This window comes from Crocuta crocuta, unplaced genomic scaffold (genome assembly GCF_008692635.1).
Source record: "Crocuta crocuta isolate KB4526 unplaced genomic scaffold, BGI_CrCroc_1.0 scaffold16, whole genome shotgun sequence".
Classification (NCBI taxonomy): domain Eukaryota; kingdom Metazoa; phylum Chordata; class Mammalia; order Carnivora; family Hyaenidae; genus Crocuta; species Crocuta crocuta.
The window spans coordinates 1,858,661-1,883,353 of record NW_027531893.1 but is presented as its reverse complement, the minus strand read 5'-3'; the positions used below and the strand labels follow the sequence as shown (position 1 = coordinate 1,883,353).

The 24,693-nt window shown below is 37.7% G+C and overlaps 1 protein-coding gene across 5 annotated transcripts in view; it reads right to left on the bottom strand.

The window, feature by feature from the left end:
• CADPS2 (calcium dependent secretion activator 2) overlaps positions 1-24,693 on the bottom strand; it is a 397,782-nt gene that overhangs the window by 209,435 nt on the left and 163,654 nt on the right. For all 5 annotated transcript variants that reach the window (XM_077773241.1, XM_077773245.1, XM_077773242.1 and 2 more), the window contains exon 7: positions 23,252-23,391. In XM_077773241.1, coding sequence (XP_077629367.1) covers positions 23,252-23,391 — 140 coding nt within the window. The remainder of the gene's footprint in view (positions 1-23,251; positions 23,392-24,693) is intronic.

The window sequence follows — 24,693 nt, the reverse complement described above, 5'->3', positions numbered from 1 at the left end:
GGTTAAGCCTACAGGGTTGTAGGAATGTAAAGAACAACAGATTATCTGGGAAGCAAACCTGGAATACTTCATGAAATTAAGTATGTGTATGTCTGATTCTTGGTTACATGTGGTGGACAAATTCTCACTAGGCCTGCCAGTAGATAGAAACAAAGATCTATTTAAGATCTATTAAGATGATGGACTGGAGACAATTCAGGTGTTCATCATTAGAGGAATGCAAAGGTAAAATATAACAGATATTACGGAATGTAGGAAGGAATGACCTAGAAGAATATGTAACAATGCACACAGGTCTTAACTACTTAATCTCAAACTTAAATACTTTACCCCTGAATTTAAAAGTTCACTGAATCATGACTACATTTATAAGCTGCCATGCAGTGTTAACAGAACTTACAATTCATACAGTACAATGTAACTATATGTTGACATCATTATTCATTAAAGGCTTTTCCCAAATTGTGATAAGTGCCAAACAAAATACCAATATCCCATAAATCCCAAAAGGAATTAGGAATTTAACTCAGGGTTATAGCAATTTAAAAACCATACTGAGTTTTAGGATACTAAACTCCATTCTTCCAAGTTCAATAATCCAATAAAAATTAAATTGTACCGAATTAAAGAAACATCAAAAATTTTATGACTGTTAACCTTTCTTAACCATAGATCATTTTAACAAAGTCTGTTGTGGGTATGCTCCTGAATTTGGAACTAAATTTATATCTCAGCTCTTACAAATATTCAAACTAATTATTTCAGAATGAATTTAGAATGACACTTTAATTGGTAATGCGTCTCCTGGCAATTAAGATTCTCTTACTTGTCTCAGCAATTAAAATGGCAAAGCATATTATTAAGGTCTCGTGATTCTTCATACCTCTTCCTGACAATTACTATGAGGAACATTAGAGGGATGATCACAGCTATAATCCACTCACTGAGTATTTGGAAGCAGGATAAATACTTTCTCCTCTCTGCCTAGTAATTTTTTATTTCATGCATATTACCTATCAATCATTAATGCAATTTGAGCTCTCTTACACAAAGTTCAATTTTTCATCTTATATAATTTATTACAACCAACTGATTTTGTGAAATTCAAGTTGTGGGAATAATTTTAATTAAATAATTTTTAACCCATTTATTCATGATATGACTTTAATGGTCAGAACACATTAAAGTGGTTGATGGTAGGAGAAACATCAGTGCTGAAAAGACATCTAAAACTACTCTAAATGGAATATGTTAATATGAAGATAAACGCACAAAATCGTTAATGCTAATAAAGTCTCTTATTTTCAATTTTTAAATGTCTAAATTTTTAAAGTATTGAGGTAAACTTTTATTCTTGTTTTTCTTACAATTCATTTTTCTAATGCATATTCCTACTGTAATATGAAAATATCTCAAACTTATATGGAGTATATTATAGAATTCTATACCATAAAACATGGCACCTAACACTTTCATTCTCTCAGATATACTTAGTAGGTCGAAAGGTTAAACCTCTGAGCGAACAATGTATAGCTGTCTATAACTAAGTGCAAGTTTCAGAAACTATAAACAGATCCTACTTAAAGTCAAGGCAAAGTCTAACCATATGGGAAACTTGTTTTCCTTTGAATAAAAAGATGGATTTGTGGAGTGCCTAGATGGTTCAGTCGATTAAATGACCAATGCTTGATTTTGGCTCAGGTCACAATCTCATAGTTGGTGAGATTAAGCTGCGCATTGAGCTCTGCATTGACAGCACATAGCCTGCTTGGGAGCAGCCTCACTCATACTCACATTCTCTCAAAGTAAATAAATAAACTAAAAAAAACAAAAAAAAACAAAGGCTGATTTGTGTCCAAAGCAAACAGTGATATGATAACCTTAGCCATGTTCTCTGCAGTATTTGCAACTGAAACAGTATTGTTTTTTGTTTTTGTTTTTTTGTAGCCATGTTACAGTTCATTTTACACTATTTTACTCATTTCAGGTCCAATCCTACTTTTTAAATTGAGGTAAAATGACATAAAACATTAGTTTGAGACGTACAACATAATGATTCGATACTTGTGCATATTATGAAATGATCACAGGAAGTCTGGTTAACAACCATCACTACACAGATAGAAACTATAGACACCATGCTGTACACTACATTCCCATGACTTACTTAAGTGTAACGCTGTACCTCTGGACTCCCCTCACCCATTTTTTTCTGCCTTGGTTATCATAGTCTCCATCAGCCTAGAAATCTGGAGGACTCAGGTTTGATCAGCTTTCCTCCTCTATCACTTTTCACATTTCATGACCTTTCATCCTTCTTAAATTTCATTTATTATTATTTATTTAAATGTTTCATTTATTATTTAAATGTTTTATTTATTTTTGAGACAGAGAGAGACAGTGTGAGCAGGGGAGGGTCAGAGAGAGAGGGAGACACAGAATCTGAAGCAGGCTCCAGGCTCTGAGCTAGCTGTCAGCACAGAGCCCGACGCGGGGCCAAACCCACAAACTGTGAGATCAAGACCTGAGCTGAAATCGGACGCTTAACCGACTGAGCCACCCAGGTGCCCCTTGTTTTAATAAATATTCATGACCACAATTCTTACTACCATCACCTACTGGGACAGTATTTTTCAGCAAACAGATATTGTTCTCAAGTACTCATACTCTTGTGCTTTTGCTGACCAGAGTGACCAATGAAAAATTATACTCAACCAACCTAAGCAACACTTGTGTACACATATTAATACCCACAGAGAATAAAAAAGCAAAAACAATGGTCTTTGTTTGGGGGTGGGGAGAGAGAGAGAGAGAGGGAAAGAGAGAGAAAGAGAAAATATGCATGTGTGTGAGCACAGAAGAGGGGCTAAGGGAGAGAGAGAAAATTTTAAACAGGCTCTATAGTTAGCATGGGGCCCGACTTAGGGCTCCATCCCATGACACCAGGATCATATGAGCCAAAATTAAGAGTTCAAAGCTCAATCGACTGAGCCATCCAGGCACCCCCCACCCCCAAATTGCCTAGTTTTTAAAAAGCATTTTTGAATTCTGGTATAAGGGCTTTTAGAAACAGCTTCAAAATACCAATTAAAATAGATTCTGTGAGTCACTTATTTATATCTTTTCAACTGGGATGTCAAAGTCATGGAAAAAGCAATCATCTGTAAGACCATTACATTCTATATTTTTCCAGCTCGTTTCCCATTTTACAGGTCTCTTCATCTTCTAAGTCTATACTATTACATTATCAGCTGTTCTAATTCAGTAGGAGAAATAATTAGCTCTATTTTATTTCTCCTGCTGAATGTTTTTAAATATTAGTTATTAATATTAACATTAATCTTATTAAATATTATTTAAATAAAAATATTTTTCTTAAAGTAAATTCTACTCCCAACATGGAGCTTGAACTCATGACTCTTGGAAGAAGAGCTGCACGTTTTACTGACTGAGCCAGCCAATCACCCAAAGAATTAACTATTCTTACAACAAATTTTACCCATCCATTCTTTGGCTCAGAATCTGGCACATGGTGATCAATAAATCACTTGATGAAACCATGCTTGTATTAAGCATCTGGTCAAACAATGGTGACTAATAAGCTCCAGTCTACAAGGTATTAATCATAACTGGACAGAATGATTATAATTCTGTAATTATCTATGAGCACAGATTAGGGATGCCTACATCAGTCTGAAGTGGAAATGTGAGATCAAGAAAGGTTTTTTTTTTTTAATTTTTAAATGGTTTTATTTATTTCTGAGAGAGACAGACAGACAGACAGAGTGAACAGGGGAGGGTCAGAGAGAGAGGGAGACACAGAATCCGAAACAGGCTCTAGGCTCTGAGCTAGCTGTCAGCCCAGAGCCTGACGGAGAACCCATTAACCGTGAGATCATGACCTGAGACGAAGTCGGACGCTTAACTGACTGAGCCACCCAGGTGGCCCAGCCACCCAGGCACCCCAAGGTCAAGGAAGTTTTATATTGCCTCTTAATTTGAAAGTACATAAAAACCAACCAACTGTCAATATTTAACTTGTATCCTCTATGTTCTGAAGTATGTGGGCAAAGTAACAGAGAGTCAATATACCTTCCCTGCCTTTAGGAGACCATATAGCTGTATGTATAAAATATATGAAAATCTAACTATCAGAAGAAGGTAGTATGTGGTAAAAGCCAGAACGACAGAAGAATCTCACATACAACTGGAGGAATCTGCTAAAACTGATGGTAAACTGGATAAAGTTCAGCATTATCCTATAAAGAGAACATTTACACTCTCATCAATTCACAGTTCACTCTTAGGTACACACTCAAGTAAAAGAACATACATGTACCAAGAGATATACACAAGATGTTTAGAGTGGCACCATCTGAAAGTAGCCAAAATCTGGAAAGTATTTAAATGCCCATTATGATAAAATGGATAGATTATAGTATATTTATAGAAAGGCTCTTATAAAGAAAAGATTACATACATTACACGTATAGATTGATATGGTATATTGCATGGGCCAAGGATTATGATTAATCCAATTCTGTGCATCTGACATATAAAAGAAATAACATATCATCCTAAACTTAGTACCTTAAAACATCAAGCATTTATTATTTCTCATAAACCTACTGAGCATTATTACTGATCTGATCAGGGCTCTACACTACCCGGGCCTTGACCTCTGGTCAGCTACAAATTGGCTAGCTGGCTTTGTTTATTCTGTCTGGGCTCAGTCATGTCTGAGACCTTGGCCAGAACAACTGGGCTCATTCATTTCTGTTCCTCTGGCAGTCACACCCATAGGTGATCTCATGATGAAGGCAGAGAGCAAGAGAAGAACTGAAAATGTACAAGTGCTTCTTCAAGTCTCTGCATATGCCCAGTTTCCACAGTTCTAGGGGCCAAAGCTAGTCACGTGGCTGAGCCCAATGTTGGAAGGAACAACACAGATACAGGACAAAAGATCTAGCTTAAGGGGCGCCTGGGTGGCTCAGTCGGTTAAGCATCAGACTCTTGATTACAGCGCAGGTTATGATCTCATAGTTCATGAGACAAAGCCCCACATTAGGCTCTGCACTAACAGTCCTAAGCCTGCTTGGGATTTTCTTTCTCAAAATAACTAAACAAACTTAAAAAAAGATACAGTTTAGAGAGTCTGTTTTTGGGGTTCACTTTCACAATCAACCTACCATATGTACAAAGAATGAATTTTTTCGATAAGCATATCTCTTTCACTGTAGCAAAGGGCAGACCCAGCTGCCTGAACCATTTTATGCAAGGAAGGCCCTAGGCAGACAGAAGGAAGGAAAGCACACTTCTGGTGCAAACAGACTGGTGAAAAGATGACCAGTTCCCCCAAAACCGGGGACGGAGGAGGGACAAAGTTACTCGGCAGTCAGCGGACAGTCTGCTCATGAGGAAGACTATAAAGAAAATGAATTTTCTTGGCACATCTGTAGTAGTGTGAGAAAACAGATAGCCTAGTACTGGGATCAGTACCAGGTTAAGTGAAAGTGGAAGAAATAGGATTAAGTTAGTAAAAGCATGTTTGCATATCTGAACAGATTGCTTTGGCCGAAGGCGGGGGTTTGCATGGAGCACTGAAAGGAGAACGGAAACATTAGATGGGGCCAGATTTTTGAAGAATTTGAAGGTAAGGATACAGAATGTGAATCTAACCAAATATCAGCAACAGAAAGCACTAGAACTTTAGTAGAAATATGAATAGTACTTCTAAATTCCTGAACAGTTTGGAAAACAGGTGAATAGAGGAAGATCACTACAAAAATTACAAAAATTATTGAAACAGGTGTTGTTGTTCTGTCAGAATAGAGACTGAATTGAGAGAAGGAATTGAGGAAGGGATTGGTCTGTAGGAAATACTAAAGAGAGATAGGGATTAATGAGTATCCATGATTAGAAAATAATTAAAGATGAACCTAAAAATCCAACTGGCAAAAAGAAAGTTGCCAATTTCACAAAGGTGGAAATAGCTGATATTCAAATTTTCTGTTATCTTTCTGACTGACTGGTCTACTCCTGTACCCTCTAGCCCACTGTCAAGTTTTTAAAAATTTTCAGAAGTACTAATATATGAAATAAGCAAGGACACTAAAAGATATATTCATATTTATAAAGGTAACAGATTTTTAAAACATGAAAATAAGTTATTTTGTATATTTGATTTGAATATTGACGTATTCTTAAAGATATACAAGATTCCAGGATTCGACATTTTAATACTCGTGAACTCTGTACTCTTCATGTAATTCACACTAGTATCAATTAATGTTGTGATTTTTTTTTTTAAGTAGGTTTCCCAGCCACCATGGAATCCAATGTGGGGCTTAAACTCATGACCCTGAGATCAAGAACTGGATGCTTAACCAAGTGAGCCACCCAGGTACCTGGTGATGATTCTTTTTATAATCAGAACATCCATCCACCCAAGCAGCTGAAACAGATTCATTTGCTATCTTCCCCAATATCGACTTAATGATTTTCAGGCATCTCAAATACAGTGCTGATATGGAACTGTGGCTGTGAAGTTATATCCTGTCACCAATACCCATTTTGCTAAACTCTATGATCATAAAGAGAGGACTAGAAAGTATTCCTTATGACCGGATGGGATTTGTGAAAAGAATGCTAGGATTAAAATATACTGGCGGATGAGCTGGGACTACTTTTGAAGAAACTGGTTTCTGTGTTTTCAGGTACTGTTCTATGCATCCCTACTTTCCACTAACACCCATTTTCTTCCTTTTGGACCCCTGTCCTTATACCCAATCCCCACTCTATTTTGCTCTTTGTCATGGGGTCAGCTTTACAACAACAGATGTTGACCAAGTACTTGGCAGTTATGGTCCTTCAGTACTGCCAGGCTTCAACCTGTGTTCTAATTGATGTAGTCCTCAGGCTCCTAAGTTTCTTCCTGTTTTGGACCCAAACCACACTCTGGCCCCTGTATGATCTTTACTCAGGTTGACAGCAGTCAAAATGCTTTTGTTCTTCCCTCCACCCTTCTGCCCCCTCCCCAGATAGATCTAGGTCTTTCCTGGTCAAAGATCAAGGAACTGGTTTCTTTTTAATTTCTCTTTGTTCTTCTTTGTCAGTTGTTGGGGAGAATATTTTCATAAGAGTTTTTTTTTTTTTTGAGCCAATGTAAATGGAATAAAAGTGTTCATGAAATAGAACTGAAAGAATAAACCCTGTAATAAATAGGACTTAAATATGTAATTCCCATAAGAGAAAGAAAGCAAAAGTCTTATGGATTCCACAAAGACAGTATGAACAATGCTCAAATCTAGTTTTCTTTTTTGCATTTAGTAAGTATTGGTGATACAGCACTCTTGTATGTGAATGCTGGGGTACACTCTCACCCACAGGAAATGGTGCTGAAACTCCTACAGTTCCACCACATATCAAAGAAATGGTCTAAACAGAAAATATTGACATATAATAGATGTTACAACTCTACTTCATCAAGGTAGGCAAAAAAAAATGATTAAAAAAGGAACTCTCATTCTAGAGAATAATGACTTTGATAGGTTTTTTAAAAATGTTTATTTACTTATTTTGAGAGACAGAGAGAGAGAGAGACAGAGAATATCCCAAGCAGGCTCTGAGCTGTCAGCACAGAGGCCTACACGGAGCTCAAACTCATGAACAGTTAGCTCCTGACCTGAACTGAAATCAACAGTCAGAAGCTTAACCGACCGAGCCATTCAGGAGCCCCTTGATGTGTTTTTGAACAATAATACATTTTCTTTTCACAGTAGTCTTTAGATTTCTAGTCCTATAGAAGCCTATTGTAAATCCTCTGAGAAAATAATACTTTGAAGCACATTCCAACAAACTTACAGGGGTACCAATTAGATAATGCCATAAGTTGAAGTTCAAAGCCAATCAATCCAACACTTACTTTGAATATAAAAGAACTATGAACATGAATTCTGCATTCTGCTCTTTCTTTGGAAAAGAAAACATCCACCCAAATAAGTATTTATTTAGCTTCTACTAAGCAATAGACAGTTTTCTTAAAAAACTAGGTTTAAAAACAGCAGTAAGGCCATAGAAATTTCCCTACTGAAATCAGATTTGGTGGGGACGGCTAAGTCAATGGCAAATCACCCACATGGAGATAACATTCTAGTAGTGAGACAAACAATAACCAGTGACTAACATCAGATAATGATAACAGTTTAAGAAAGAAAGAAGCAGAGTGCCAGGGTGACTCAGTCTGTTGAGAGACCCACTCTTGATTTTGGTTCAGGTCATGATCTCACCTCACGGTTGATGAGCTCAACCCCTGTATAGGGCTCTGTGATGACAGCCAGGAGCCTGCTTGACATTCTCTCCCTCTCTGCCCCTCCCTGCTCACACAATCTCTCAAACAAACAAAAAAAGAAAGGAAGAAAAAGAATGAAGCTAGTTAGGGGAGAAAGTTGGCAGTCAGAAGAGAAAGGCATATTCTGTGTGGGGTGGTGAGGATGGGCCCCTGTACAGAGATCACAGCTGACCAGAGAACTGACAGGTTCAGGGGCAGAGGCCAGGGTAAGAGTGTTCCTTAAGTGTCTACCGCACTGCAAAGGGCCTGTACCAGGAACCACTTGAGAATATTCATGGAGAATCTTCAGGACCCTACCCTCAATGATGCCAATCTCTCACAGCGACTGTTTGCATAAAACATTAGCATATTTAATTAGAGTAATTATTCAACTACATTATTCAACTACAAGGTCTTGGATACTATCATAATTACAAAACACAAGTCTTTGAATCAGTAAGTATTAAGCCTCTATCTCCTTAAATGAAGCGTATATAAACCCAACTTAAAACACACAACAAAATTAAAACTTACGCAGTATGTAAAAATTACTGAGAACAACTTACTGAAAAGTAGACGAATTTTAATACTGCAAAATCTAACAGGCTGCTTGGAGTGAGAGAGGATCAATACTCTCCTAATGAGTTTAGAAAATTAAAATCAGCAACTGCCCTAAATTTACAAAAGACATGACTAGTTGTGATTATCATGCTTTAAGAGCATTTGCCATTTTATTTTTATTTTTTATTTTTAATTTACATCCAAGTTAGTTAGCATAGAGTGCAACAATTTCAAGAGTAGATTCCTTAATGCCCCCTTGCCCACTGAGCCCATCCCTCTACCCCTCTAGTAACCCTGTTCTCCATATTTAAGAGTCTCTTATGTTTTTGTACCCTCCCTGTTTTTATATTATTTTTGCTTCCTTTCCCTTACTTTCCTCTGTTTTGTATCTTGAAGTCCTCACGAGTGATGTCATATGATATATGTCTTTCTCTGATTAATTTCACTTAGCATAATACCCTCTAATTCCATCCACATAGTTGCAAATGAAAAGCATTTGTCATTTTAAAAATAAGTTAGACTGTACTGGGCTAAAATAAAGGGAAAAGTTCTATCTTCTTTTCCTCACTTGCTATGAAATAATCTCCAAATGTTTTTTGAGAACTTGAGCTTATCTGAGCACTCTTATATAATATTTTCCATTTTTCTTCCTTTGGGCATATAGAAGACAAAGTTAGTTGGGAAACATACACATATCTACCACCACCACCACCTACATCCAGAATAATTGTCAAAAAAAATTAAACTGTAACAATTAAAGCAGAAGGCCTTAATGGGGAACGTGATTTTTATATTTTGAAAGAATTTCGATTTGCTATTTTCCCATCTGTCTTTGGACATCTTCCAAATACAATCAAATGGTATTGGTAAAACTAGAAGGTTTTATTATAGCTCATGGGACTAGTTTTTTTTAAAAAAAAAGTTTATTTTTAAAAATAATTTTTTGATCAGTACGTGATCAAGTACTGTGTACCAGGCACTGTGTTACATGCTTTATGGGAAGATCTCATTTCATGCTGAGGACAATCCAAGTTCTAGTTGAGAAAAGTGAGGCTATGAGAAGTTAAGCATCATGACGAAGTTCACATAAAAATGACCGGGCTCAAGTTTGAACGCAGGTCTGACTGCAAAGCCTGTGTTATTTACCGCCTTGTACCCTAAACCTCTGGTTTATGAAAATGTCCTTAAAGAGAATGACGTGCCTTGAAAATCATTTTTTTTTATTTTTATTTTTTTTACTGTTTTACTTATTTTTGAGAGCCAGAGAGAGCGAGCGAGAGAGAGCAAGCGAGCAGGGGAGGGTCAGAGAGAGAGGGAGACGCAGAAACAGAAATAGGCTCCAGGCTCTGAGCTAGCTGTCAGCACAGAGTACGATGCAGGGCTTGAACCCACGGACTGTGAGATCATGACCTGAGCGGAAGTCGGACACTTAACCAACTGAACCACCCAGGCGCCCCTCATTTACCTGTTTCTATCCAATCCCATATAGAAATATCCAATAGAAATAGGAACTATTTCTATTTTACTTTCCTTATGGCCCCCACTTTTAGGTTTAAAATAAAAAATTGAAAAAATTTCAGAGTTGAAAGAAAACTAAAAGTTTTTGTTTTTGTTTTGTTTTTGTAATGAGCTCAATATGCTGCTTTAAAGTTGAAACTAAGGAGGCACAAGACTACAGACCCAGAGCAACCTGCAGGCACCGCTGGCTAGAGCCGAGGGCACCCACAGTCCAGTCCCCTCTACTACTCAGTAGCAGCCCTTATGGGTGCTTGAGCAGGAGCAAGAGAATGTTGTCAGAGGTGCAGGTGAGATGGAAATGGTGCCTCTTCTCCTTATTCACTTAGTTGTTAATTTAATATTAAATTCCTGCAAATACTTTATTAGACTCATACAGAGGACAGACTACTGCTCAAAAGATTCACTTTTCCTTTTAAGACCAGCTTTCATGTTTAGAGCATCCTTTTGGGACAAAGTGGGAAACAAAGGGAGACGGAGAGCTTATAGCTGATAAAGATTTGGTGTGTAGGTGTGTATATGTGTCTTCATATACACATACACACAAAGGAATATTACTTGGTGATCAAAAAGAATGAACTCTTGTCATTTGCAACGTGTATGGAACTCGAGTGTATTATGCTAAGCAAAATAAGTCAGAGAAAGACAAATGTTTTTGCTCACATGTGGAATTTAAGAAACAAAACGGATGACCAAGGGAAGAGAAGGAAAAAAAAAAAAAAACAGACGACAACAAATCATAAGAGATTCATAAATATAGAGCACAATCTTAGAGTTCTGGCAGCATGCTGAGTGGGGGGATGGGCCAAATGGGTGATGAACATTAAGAAGCACACTTGTTGGGATAAGCACTGGGTGTTATATGTAAGTGATGAATCACAAAATTCTATTCCTGAAATTATTACACTATATGTTAACTAATTTGGATTTAAATTTTTAAAAAATGGAAAAAAGGTGAAGGATTCAGAATAATTAGGGAATAAAGCATGCTAACTGAAAAAAAGAAAAAGAAAAAGGAGTTCTACTATACATTCATCAACACCATCTCAGACCCAAGGCCCAGATCATTCTATAGCAACATTCCAACAAAATGAGCACTTAAAAATAGCATTTATCTGACTCGTAATAAGATTTAATCCAAATGTTTCTCTGCCATGCATTTCCCAACATGCAATTCTGAGTAATATTCTTCCATGAATGATGGTTGCAGGATGGGTGAGAAATAACTGAGTAGACTATTACATCCCACAGAAACTAACTTCAAGGATTGGCCCTCCCCATCCTTGTCAAGATCAGGTAATAGGCCATCTTCAACCATAGATTGGAACAAATCCTAGCTAACATGTACTTCTCCAACAGCTTTTTTTTTTTTTTTAAGGAATGGGTTTTAAGAAAAACAGATACGAAATAGAAAGCTAACATGTACTTCTCCAACAGCATTTTTTTTTTAAAGTAATGGGTTTTAAGACAGATACGAAACAGAAAGTACAAATTTAAGCTGTTTTGCTAATTGTTTTATAACTGCAACAAGTTCAATCAGAGAATGACTTTTACAAAACGTAATAAAGGTTCAAAGACAGAGGTGTTCCCTTAGGCAAGGCTGAGATTTCAGCCTCTGGTATTTGGAATTTAGGCTGCAGTCCTTGTTTTTGGATGGGTCACTGGGTATGTGACATAGACCATGCTTTAAACCAGATTTGGCCCAGGAAGTAGTAGATATTTCATGTCTCAGCTCGAATATGTATTTTCTTTAGGGTCAACAGCTAAAACGTATTGAGTACTACTGTGAGCTAGATAGCTACTTTTAAGTTTATTTTCAGAGAGAGAACACAGAGGTTGTGCAGAGAAAGATCTTAAGTGTGTTCTGTGCAAATAGCAGAGTGTCTGATGAGGGGCTTGAACTCTTGAAACGTGAGATCATGACCTGAGCTGAAGTTGGACACTTATCCAACTAAGCCACCCAGGTGCCCCAGCCAGCTACTCTTGAAAGCACACTATACACATTAAGATATTACTTCTCCACATATTAAAATTCACAGCTAATATCATACACAATGGTGAAAAAGCTTTTCCTCTAAGATCAGGATCAAGACAAGGATGTCTACCCTCACGACTTTTATCCAACATAATACTGGGAAGTCCTAGTCACATCGATCAGACAAGAAATAAAAGGCATCCAAACTGATAAGTAAAACTGTCACTATGTGCTGATAACATGATACTATATACAGTACACCCTAGAGATTCAACCAAAAAGCTACTAGAACTGATAAATGAATTCAGTAAAGTGGCAAGAAACAAAATTATTATACAGAAATCTGTTGTGTTTCTATACACTAATAATGAAGTAGCAGAAGGAGAAATACAAAAACAATCCCATTTACAACTTCATAACAAAAAAAAAAGCTAAAAAGAAACTTAACCAAGGAGGTGAAACACTGGTACTCTGAAAACTATAAAACACTGATGAAAGAAATTGAAGACCCACACGAACAAATGGAAAGATATTCCATGCTTATGAATTAGAATATTGCTAAGACATCCATCCTACCCAATCTACCGATTCAATGCCACCCCTATCAAAATACCAACAGCATTTTTCACACAACTAGAATACTAATGTTTGTATGAAACCACAATAATCTGATTTAAAAATGGACCTGAATAGACATTTTTCTAAAGACATACAGAATATTTTCTAAAGAAGACCTGAAAAGGTCTTGGTGATCACTAATCATCAATGAAAGGCCAATCAAAACCACAATAAGGTATCCCCTAACACCAGTCAGATGGCTAATATCCAAAAGAAGTATCAAGTATTGGTGATGTTGGGGAGAAAACGGAACCATCATAAACTGTTGGTAGGAATATAAATTGTTGGCAGCCACTGTGGATAAATGATTGGAGGTTCCTCAAGAAAATAAAAAAAAAAACAAACTCCATAAAATCCAGTAATTCCACTATTCGGGATTTACCAAAAGAAAACAAAAATATTAATTTGAAAAGACATATGTGGTATCTCATTGATGTGCAGCTGGCCGTCTGGATGTCTTCTTTGGAGAAGTGTCTATTCATGTCTTTTGCCCATTTCACACCTGTCAGAATGGCTAACAGTAACAACTCAGGCAACAACAGATGTTGGCGAGGATGCGGAGAAAGATGATCTCTTGCACTGCTGGTGGGGATGCAAACTGGGGCAGCCACTCTGGAAAACAGTGTGGAGGTTCCTCAGAAAATTAAAAATAGAACTACCCTATGACCCAGCAAATGCACTACTAAGTATTTATCCAAGGGATACAGGTGAGCTGTTTCGAAGGGGCACATGTACCCAAATTTTTAAAGCACTATCAACAATAGCTGAAGTATGGAAAGAGCCCAGATGTCCATCGATGGATGAGTGGATAAAGAAGATATATAAACAATGGAGTATTACTTGGCAATCAAAAAGAATGAAATCTTACCATTTGCAACTATGTGGATGGAACTAGAGGGTATCATGCTAAGAGAGATTAGTAAGAGAAAGACAATTATATGACTTCACTCATATGAGGACTTTAAGATACAAAACAGATGAACATAAGGGAAGGGAAGCAAAAGTAATACAACAACATGGAGGGGGACAAAAACATCAGAGACTCGGGGCGCCTGGGTGGCTTAGTTGGTTACGCGTCCGACTTTCGCTTAGGTCATGATCTCGCGGTTCGTGGGTTCGAGCCCCGCGTCGGGCTCTGTGCTGACTGCCAGCTCAGAGCCTGGAGCCTATTTCAGAGTCTGTGTCTCCCTCTCTCTCTGACCCTCCCCTGCTCGCGCTGTCTCTCTCTCCTAGAAAAAAAAAACACAAAAAACAAAAAAACCAAAAAAACCCAACCAACCATCAGAGACTCTTAAATATGGAGAACAAACAGAGGGTTACTGGAGGGGATGTGGAAGGGGGGACGGCCTACTGGGTGAGGGGCATTAAGGAATCTACTGCAATCATTGTTGCACTATATGCTAACTAACTGGATGTAAATTAAAAAATAAATTAAAAAAAGAATGAAATGAGATGTTAAAAAAAAGAATGAAATGAGATGTTACAAAAGAGAAAACATAGGTTTAATGAAATATGAATAATAGCCAATGTCAGTTGTAATAAAAAGATTATCATTTTTCATCAAAAAAAGACATATACATGCTTACTTTACTGCAGTTTTAGAATAGCCAACATATGAAAGCAACTCGTGTTGAATAAAGAAGATGTGGTATCTATATACAATGGAATATTATTCAGCCATAAAGAATGAGATCTTGCCATTTGCAACAACAAAGATAGACCTAAAGGGTATTACGCTAACTGAAGTCAGAGGAAGCCAACCACCCTACCATTTCACTTATATGTGGAATCTAAAAAAAATAAACGAACAAAGAAAAAAACCTAGACTCCAAAAATACAGATCCTGGGAACTAGTGGTTCCCAGAGGGGAAGCGGATGAGACGATGAGTGAAATAAACAGGGTTAAGAGGTACAAACTTCTGGTTATAAAATAAATTCATGGAGATAAAAGGTATAGCATCACACAATACTGGAATAACGTTGTATGGGGAAAGATGATGAATACAGTTACCGTGATGAGCACTGAGTAATGTATAGAATTGTTAAAGTTGTGTTGTACACCTGAAACCAATAGAACACTGTATGCAAATTACATTGAAATTAAAAAAAATACTCCTCCTCTAAGCAATTCTATGAGGTAGGTTCTACTAACATTTTCATTTTGCAGATGAAGAAACTGAGGCACAGAGAGGTTTAATAACTTTCCGAAGATCCCATAGCTATGGGTGAAGCCGGGCTATGGAGGGAGGCAGTCTGGCTCCCGAGCTCATGTTCCTAGGACACTCTGACTCTTTAAGTTATCAGATGGTTGGTTAGGTGTCTCAACTCCTGATTTTGGCTCAGGTCACCATCTCATGGTTCGTGAGGAGTCCTGCCCGGGGCTCTGGGCTGACAGCAAGGAGCCTGCTTGGATTCTCTCCCTCCCTCTCTGCCCCTCCCAGATTCATTCATGCGATCTCAAAATAAATAAACTTAAAAAAAATAATACGACAAACATTGAATGGACAGGAGTCTTTCAAGGATCATTTTAAGGAGTCCCCTCAAATGAATTTCCCTAATAAATTAGTTTTACCAAATATCTGATAATCTACCTTTTTTAAGTGTTTATTTTTGAGAGAGAGAGAAAGGGAGGGAGGGGGAGAGAGAGGGGGAGAGAGACAGCGAGAGAGGGAGGGAGGGAGTACAAGTAGGGGAGGAGTAGAGAGAGAGGAAGACACAGAATCCAAAGCAGGCTCCAGGCTCCCACTGGGAACCTGGACGCGAGGCTCAAAAGCACAAACTGTGAGATTTTGACCTGAGCTGAAGTCAGATGCTTTAACGACTGAGCCACCCAGACTCCCCAGTGATTATCCACTTCTAATTAAAGAAAACCTAATTTGATCTTTCATTTGATTATTGCATTCTTTCATAATAGTATAATTATATCACAAAAAATTTGTAAAATAAAGAAAATTTCACCCCAGTTGCATTATTCTATTTAGTATATTTAGTACATTCCATTTCTGAATTTTTACATGCATCTGTGTTTTAATACTATCAAACTATAAGCAATTCTATGATGTGTACTTTTCAAAATTACTTTTATATAAAAACAGCCTGATGCTTCAGTTTTCATACTTCCTTATCTTGAGAAGATTCAAATGAATCCCCAAATGTCTTACCTTCTCAGGCTTGCCTCTATTCTCCTCAAATTCTGAACATCCTGTGTATGGAGGGCATACAGGGAAAGAGTGGAATATGCTCCCGGAGAGGTGAGGGAGGAGATGATTTGCTAAATCATAAATTTCTGAGGGGCTGAAGGGACCATTCAAATGTTCTAGTCTGGAACTCCCCTATGACCCAGCAATAGCACTGCTAGGAATTTACCCAAGGGATACAGAAATGCTGAGGCATAGGAGCACATGTACCCCAATGTTCACAGCAGCACTCTCCACAATAGCTAAAACATGGAAAGAGCCTAAGTGTCCATCAACAGATGAATGGATCAAGAAGATGTGGTTTATCTATACCATGGAATACTACATGGCAATGAGAAACAATGAAATCTGGCCATGTGTAGCAACATGGATGGACCTTGAGGGTGTTATGCTGAGTGAAATAAGTCAGGCAGAGAAGGACAAATATCATATGTTTGCACGTATAGGAGGATTAGGAGGAACTTGACGGAGGAACAAGGGGGAGAAGAAGGGGGGAAATGGTGGGGAAAAGGGAGAGAGGCAAACCATGAGAGACTCTTGAATGCTGACAAAAACTGAGGACTGATGGATGTGGGGGGGAGGGGGGATGGGCATGGAGGAGGACACTTGTGGGGATGAGCACTGAGTGTTATGTGGAAACTAATTTGACAATAAACTATTTGTAAAAAAAAAATAAATTAAAAAACAAAAAAACCCAAATGTTCTAGTCTGATGCCCTTTAGCAATCTATGAAACCAGGCCATGACAGGTGCAATGACTTATCCAAGTCAGAGGCAGAACTGAGACCCAAACCCAGTGTCCTGGCTCTCCCAGCAGCACTTGCTGCACACACTGACGACTGTACTATCCTCCGCCTTCACTATCAGTCATGCCCCTGGGGAATCAATTACAAGTAAAAATCTTTAAATAATGTCCAAATTTTTCCTGAGCTCCCACAACACTCATTTAACAAGCCCAAAAGCTTTGATTTTATAAACTCATCAGTGATGATATTTTAAAATTTGGGGATGGGGCCAAAGAAATAAAAAACCTGTATGATAAAAGACATCGATGAAGGAGATGGAACTGTTCTAATGTAATGGGGAGAGATATCTGTTTATAAATTATTTTAAATTATTTTAAAGTATTCCTAAATAGTTTGCATTGTAAGTTTTTAAGAAGTGCCCCAAATTCATTAGGATAACTTATGAATACGGTCTGTCATTCCTGAAAGAAAATATTTTAAAAGACTTCAATTCTACTTTTAATTATTTGGTCTGACACGCTTTTAAGATGCTCAGATAGGGGGGCGCCTGAGTGGCTCAGTCGGTTAAGTGTCCGACTTCGGCTCAGGTCATGATCTCATGGTTTGTGGGTTCGAGCCCCGCATCGGGCTCTGTGCTGACAGCTCAGAGCCTGGAGCCTGCTTTGGATTCTGTGTCTCCCTCTTTCTCTCTGACCCTCCCCTGCTCACGCTGTGTCTCTCTCTCTGTCTCTCAAAAATAAATAAAACATTAAAAAAAAATAAGATGCTCAGATAGGACCCTGCAGGATGCCTAAAAGCAAAAAACAAAAAACAAATTTAAAAAACCCCCAAAAGCCCCAAAAAACAGTTATTTGATGCACAAAAAATAAAATAAGATGTCACTCCCTGGAGAAAAATCTCGAGAGAGAAAGCCACATTTAAGCTTAAAGTTAAAGGCAAACTAATTTATTACAGGAGAAATCAGAGAAGTTTTTGCAAAGGAGTAGAAGTTAAAACACGTTTAAGGATCATTAAAGCCATGACTGAAACTGTTTCTATGACTATTACATAACTAGGCATCAGTAAATTAAAATGAAAAATACAGTGCTTAATGCTTTAAATTAGCACACAGAGAGGGACATGAATATAAGGTATCCAGAAAAACAAAGCTGCCTTTAGGGCTTATTCTTTTTGTCACTCTACAACAGTTACAGTGATGTTTATAAAGTACCACAGACAGACTTCTCTTCTGAGAGCTGTATTTGGAAAAGGAACCATTCATTTATTAAGAACCCAGCAAATACTTGGTCAGAGGTTTTGGCAAGGCACTAAGAAGATTTCTACAAAATGAGAGTAAGTCTGAATGAGGTAAATTCGAATTGGGAAGGCAAATAGACCTATGTAAAGGTTCAAATGTCAAAACATGGCTATTTTAGACTAGGACATGTAGGAAAATCATTCTAAAAGGTCAACGTAAAATGAGAATTTTTTTTTTCCAGGGAAAAAACAGACATGTCCTTTCTGTAAGGCCTGGACCCTGAAAGCAAATGCCATCTTGACATAAGTAAGATTTTTTCCCTCCCTTTGATCATCAGACTATCCCCCAAACTAATTGAAGATCATAAACCTTAAAATCATAAACAATCCAATTTTATTACAGTGCAGTCCATTCACGTTAAGAGCAAATGCCACGTCTGACAGCCTAACACGGCAGCCCCTGAGCGTGCGGCTGCCGACCCTATGGGAAAGCTTGGCATATTAAGGCTGCGGCCAGCTTGGTGGTCACGCTGTTCTTCCTGCTGCGATCCCAACTCCGGTCTCTCCTGGCAGCAAGAAGCAGGCCTGGGGCCTTTTAAACTTTGGGGATATAAATTAAACAGAGACTTATAAATGACAATTACAAAATGTTTTGATACATCTATTTGATCCCCAAATGTTTGAAGAGCCAAGCATGACTCTGCACAAAGAGAAACAGGAGATTTATAGGGCAGTGATTTGGCTAATCTTTTATCTTACCAGCTCTGAACTTACCAGCTCTTAACTGTGACAAAACTCTCCTACGGTTAGACACGCATCAAGTTCTCATTCATGTTCGTTATTAAAAAAACAGAACATAACAAAACAAAAAAGAAACAGGTGCACGCAGACCTCGGATAGACAGACTCTGGTCTTATGCTTCTGCATATTTGTGGCAATTTAATTTTCATCTTTTTCCTTTTCCATTGCAGACTTAATTGCCATAATAAATAATTTGTTTTATTTAGCTCCATTTTATTGTCTTTTGATTGCAAAAATAAACTCTGAATTAAGAAAATGTTACTTAGTAAAAAAAAAAAAAAAAGTAGCATTTTCTGAGTTAATACCGTTATTTTGCCACTAGGCTATGCTAAAGGATAGTCCATTTGTTCTAGAACACTTCTGTCTTCCAGCTATCCAAAAAAGCAGGAAAATAAATGTAAAAAATGGATATTAATTATTTAACCATTCAAAACCTAGCTGGTAATTCACTTAACAGATTTATATGAGTTTACATAATTAGTTTATAGGAATATATTCCAAAAGAATAAATGAGTCTTTTTTTTTTTTTTTAAATCAAATGTCATTTGGTAATGCCCAGTTTGGTTTTAAAAGAATGAAATCATCTTTATTTTATCCAAATTAAATGTATTTTTATTTGCATGTAGTCAATACTACTTAAAAAAAACTACAACGTATAGTCATGGACTCATTAGTTATCAGAAACATAAGCTTTAGATCAGATATACTTTACTGCTTAAAAAAGGTTATTTAAATGCAACAGTTGAGAACCAAACACATTTATTTTATGTGTTTTTCTTGTTTTTAATGTTTGTTTATTTTTAAGAGACAGAGAGTTTGAGCAGAGTAGGGGCAGGGAGAGAGAGACAGAGGATCTGAGGCGGGTTGTGCGCTGAGAGTGGAGAGCCCGATGTGGGACTTGAATTCATGAACTGCGAGATCATGACCTAAGTGAAGTCAGATGCTTAACCAACCGAGCCACTCAGGCGCCCATTAGGTATTTTTCATATGAAAATTATAATTTATGTAACTGGTGTTCAGGACTCTTTACTTTTCAACTTAGGAATGCAACTTATTGCAATATTTTCCCCTAAAACTCTAAGAAACACACTATTATTTTCACCATCACTATATTAATATCTATCCCTGACTGCACACCATGGGGAGCACTGGATTCGAACAGGTAGGAGTTTCTTACCTATTGCAGTTGGTTAGGGATACAAAAAAATGGAAAAAAACATTGATAAAATATTTAGGGACCACACAGGTGCTGTACACACGTGATGAATATTCATCTGTTTTTATGTTCCAATAGTTCACATAAGAGATACCCATATTATTTAAAAATTCCAAAAGGTTTTTTACAACTAAAGACTCAGGGAATTTCAAAGTCTAGTTCTCAAAGTGCTTTGAAAATAAAAACCCATAACCCTCCCAATTTACTGTTTAATCCACTTGACAATGCTCTCTGTAAGAGGGGTTTGCCATAATTTAAAGATAAATTAATCTTTTTTTTTTAACTTGACTCGTCTCTTTTTCAATTATTCATTATTCATGTGTTAATTATTCATTATAGGATGAATTATTGACAGAACACAATCCAGCCCCAAAGCAAAATGCTATTAATCTACTACTCATATCCTATTATCGCTTTGGCATATGATAGAGTACTTGGAAGAAAAAGGTTAGTGGACTTTCTCTTCTTAAATGTAATTAGGTTCAGTAAAATCCATGTATGAAATGCTGCAGAAAAAGATGAATATAGTTATAAGGTAGGTCAAATCATGTTTGCCCACATACACAAGGGTGATATTCAAAACATTTGGGTGTTTCCATAAGCACTGAGGAACCCAACAGGCATCTGTAGTCAGCATCCGTGCTTGGCCCTGGGGATAAACTTTCATAGCAATGTTGAAAACCTTGAATTCTGATTGATCATCATTATGTTTATGTCCAATATTGGTATTAAATTAGTTTTTAGGGAACCATTATTATGAAATAGGATATTTTTAATTATGTTGCATAGCATTCCAACTAGGAGAATAGCCTCACTGATATTTTCAGTTCTAGAATTCCTTCTTTTTACATACTATCTACGGCAGAGACACCTGAGTATCTAGTAATGTCTGTTGGTATTGTTTAGGAATGGGACATGATAATTGATGTGGATAGATATGAAGCATTCCTCATTTGAATTCACGGTGAGTTCTGGGGCTTTCTATATTAAATTGAGAGACTAAGATATATTCTCTGTGGTGATCCCCTTCACCAGGAGTCTTGGACAGATGTCAACTCCAGAAACATCTGGGGGATCCTGATTTAGTCAGGGGCTCAGAGATAGGATATAAACCAGTTTTTCTTAAGTGCAAAAGAGTGATTAAAAAGAAAAAAGAAAAGCAAACAACAACAAATCAAGTCTTGGGAGGGGGCTGGATTGTCTGATCTGCCCTAGAACATTCTAAAGGAAGAAACTGCCAAAGATGAGAGCAGGGCTTTCTTTCCACAGAGGTGAAAAGATACAGAATTTGCCATGTGCCCAACCTCATTTTAATCTTGGTTCTTGGGACAACTGGAAGGCTCCAGGGGTATTCACCATGGTGCTGGACATTTGTAAATTAAGGACTCTGTTGGAGTTATAATACATAGGTTCTAATTTCTTATGGTGCCATTCATCAAAAGAGACTGATGCAAAAATAGTAGAGAGAACTGCAGTGCCGGAAATATATTATGTTCCTTTTTATCTAAATCTAGGCTCTACTACTCTCTAAGCACTTTAGGGCAGTAGTATTCTAACTCTCTTGTCTCAAAGCACTCTATGCTAACTGCACCCAACTTGTCTTCATTGGCTAACAGCCCTTTCAGAACTCTTGGCTATGGATATGCTAGGTCATGTGACTGGGATGCTCTTCCTCCTCACTACCCACCTGAATTCATGCTTCAAGTTGTATCTCAAAAGTCAGGTGTCTTGTGGGATTTTTATGACTAACATCACTATTATAGCTACTTGTACACAAGCCTGAATCCTTGACTAGCCACTTCCCTTAGGCCTGAGATGGTGTCTCACTGTTTGCTCTGGGTGGAACAGAGTAAGTGCTCAGTACATGCCTGCTAAATCAATCAGTGGTGAGTAGGGAGATGGATGGATGAGAAAGAAGAACTCAAAATATTAAATCCCACAAATTCCACCTACATCATGAGCAGAGTCATAGTCAGACTCTAGTTTGCAACACTGTACTGAAGATGCCGTCATGGGAAATACCCAAATTATGGTTTCCTTCCAAAGAGCCCACCCTCTGAGCGGTCTTTCCTGTCAGTGAGACTCCTTCTGACACTGCATAAACTGCCCATCCAAACCAGGGAAGCAATGTAGTCCTCAGTCCCGTGTTGGTCATCCAAAGAATCCTTATCTTGTGGACCCCTCAGTGACCTCTGCTACAGTGCTGGTGATCTGGTTCCAAAGCCAGCAGACGACACCTCTCCGTATAGGAATGTACTTTCTTAGACTCACGTCGGTTGCTTATCTCAGGCGGAGCCACTTGAGTGACTGCTTTTCTCCCTTGTGAAAAAAGATCACATGCTTTCCGAATAGCTAACAACTCTGTGCTGGGATTTGACCGTGGTGAGTTCTACAGAGTTAATCTGAGCAAGACCTAGGTATTTTTAAAAAAAAAACAAAAAACAAAAACCCTCATTTTATTGTATTCAAGAGTTCAGACCTATTACCTCACCAGCTACAGGGAAAAAGGAGCCCTGGCAGAGATGAAGAAGGTTGCTGTGACCCATGGTGGTCCACAGGAGAGGGGTCCTGCACTCTGGCCTGCCCTCCAGCATTGGTTTAGCTTTCCCTCACACACTGGATGAACACTCACATCCCTCCCGGACACACCTTTCACCGTCTCCTGAGTTATATGTGAATGGCATTTTAGCTTTAATATATTTTATGTAAGTTTAGCTACTGGAGAGCTGAATGCCATGCTTGTTTCCATTATTATTATATTCTGAAGAGTATGTCTTAGAAGTGATCTCCATCTATCACTGCTCTTCATTGACACGTGTGATATGGAATAGCAACGCAATCAATTACCAATATTATGTTAGCATGCACACAGTAAAAATACACATGTATTTAGCTATAAAAGCATCTAGGAGTTTAAAAAATTAAGTAAACCTGTAAATGTCATTGTGGGGGGGCGGAATTTCATGATATACCTTCTCTGTCGGTAAACTGACAAAAGTGATACATTGAAATGAAATCCAATAATTCAGGAGAAAAACATCTTCAAGTACACACTCACCCACTATGTTTCATATGTGGTGGTTTATCCATTCGCACTGCTAATTTGATCTTTAAGTCAGAGTCCTGGCTATTTTTGGGAACTATCATTCGGTGCAATTCAGCTGACTTGGAGCTATTAGAAGTTGGGTATAATATCACCTACAAAAGACAAAAAACAAAAAACAAAACAAACAAAAAAAAACACATTTAAGTGCACAATTCAATGTCTAAGGATTGAAAGAGAAGTCTTCTGTTTTCCTGTATAAAAAGAAAGTGTCACACCCAAATGTGTCTAAACCACTTGACCCCCTCCGCCACAGATGGGTTTTCAATACAGCCTCATTTATCTTTTTGACAAATATGTGTTTTCATATTATCACATAACGAGTTTTCTTCCTATGTCACTTCCTAATGAGGTAAGAACACAAAGGCTGCAGCTGAATTGACAACTGAGAAATACTTGTTAGACACCTGTAATTTCAAGACTATTCTAAACTCCTCAGGACGAAGGAGGTCAGAAAGCCGTATGTTTTTGAAATTACAGACAGCATGTTTAAAAAGTAAAACCAATTATTCTAGGCAGCGAAAATATAGCTAATGCTTTAATATTTGCATTGTAAAACAGCGTTGAAGGAAATCAACGCAATTAGAGATGGAAAAGACTGATATCATAGCACATATTCTGTCCTAGATCAACGCCAAAGGATTTTTTTCCTGATGCTTTCAGAACTATAAATATTACAATGACACAAAGTAATTACTTATTTAATTATTTTTGCGGCAGGGGCAGGGAGAGACTGGCACGTGCAGGCAAAGAAGAGAGAATCCCAAGCAGGGTCTGTGCTGTCATTGCAGAGCCTGACATGAGGCTCAAGGCCACGAACCATGAGATCATGACAAGAGCTGAAATTAAGAGTTACATGCTTAACTGACTGAACCACCCAGGCACCGTCACAAAGTAATTATTTTTAATAAAATTTCCAAATTTCCAAGTGACGTTTTTAAACACTATAGCTTTACAAAGCCAACACAGAAAAGACAAGCTTACTCTTCATATCTTACATGCCATACAACCATACTTTGTTTTACTGCATTTCACTTTATTGTGCTCCACACATACTGCGTTTTATAAATTGAAGGTCTATGGCAATCCTGTGCCGAGTACGTCTGTTGCTGCCCTTTTTCCAACAGAATTTGCTCACTTCACGTCTCTGTAAAGTTTTGGTAATTCTCGTAGTATTTTAAGCTTTTACATTATATTTGTTATAGTGATCTATGATCAGTGAAGAACTGTGATGTTACTAACATAATTGCTTTGGGGCATCACAGAGCACTCCCACACAAGACACTGAACTTAACTGATAAATATGTGTTTTCTAAATGCTTTACCAATTGCTTATTCTCTCTCTCTCTTCTCTCCCTCTCTCTCTCCCCCCTCCCCCCTCCCTCCCTCCCCCTGGG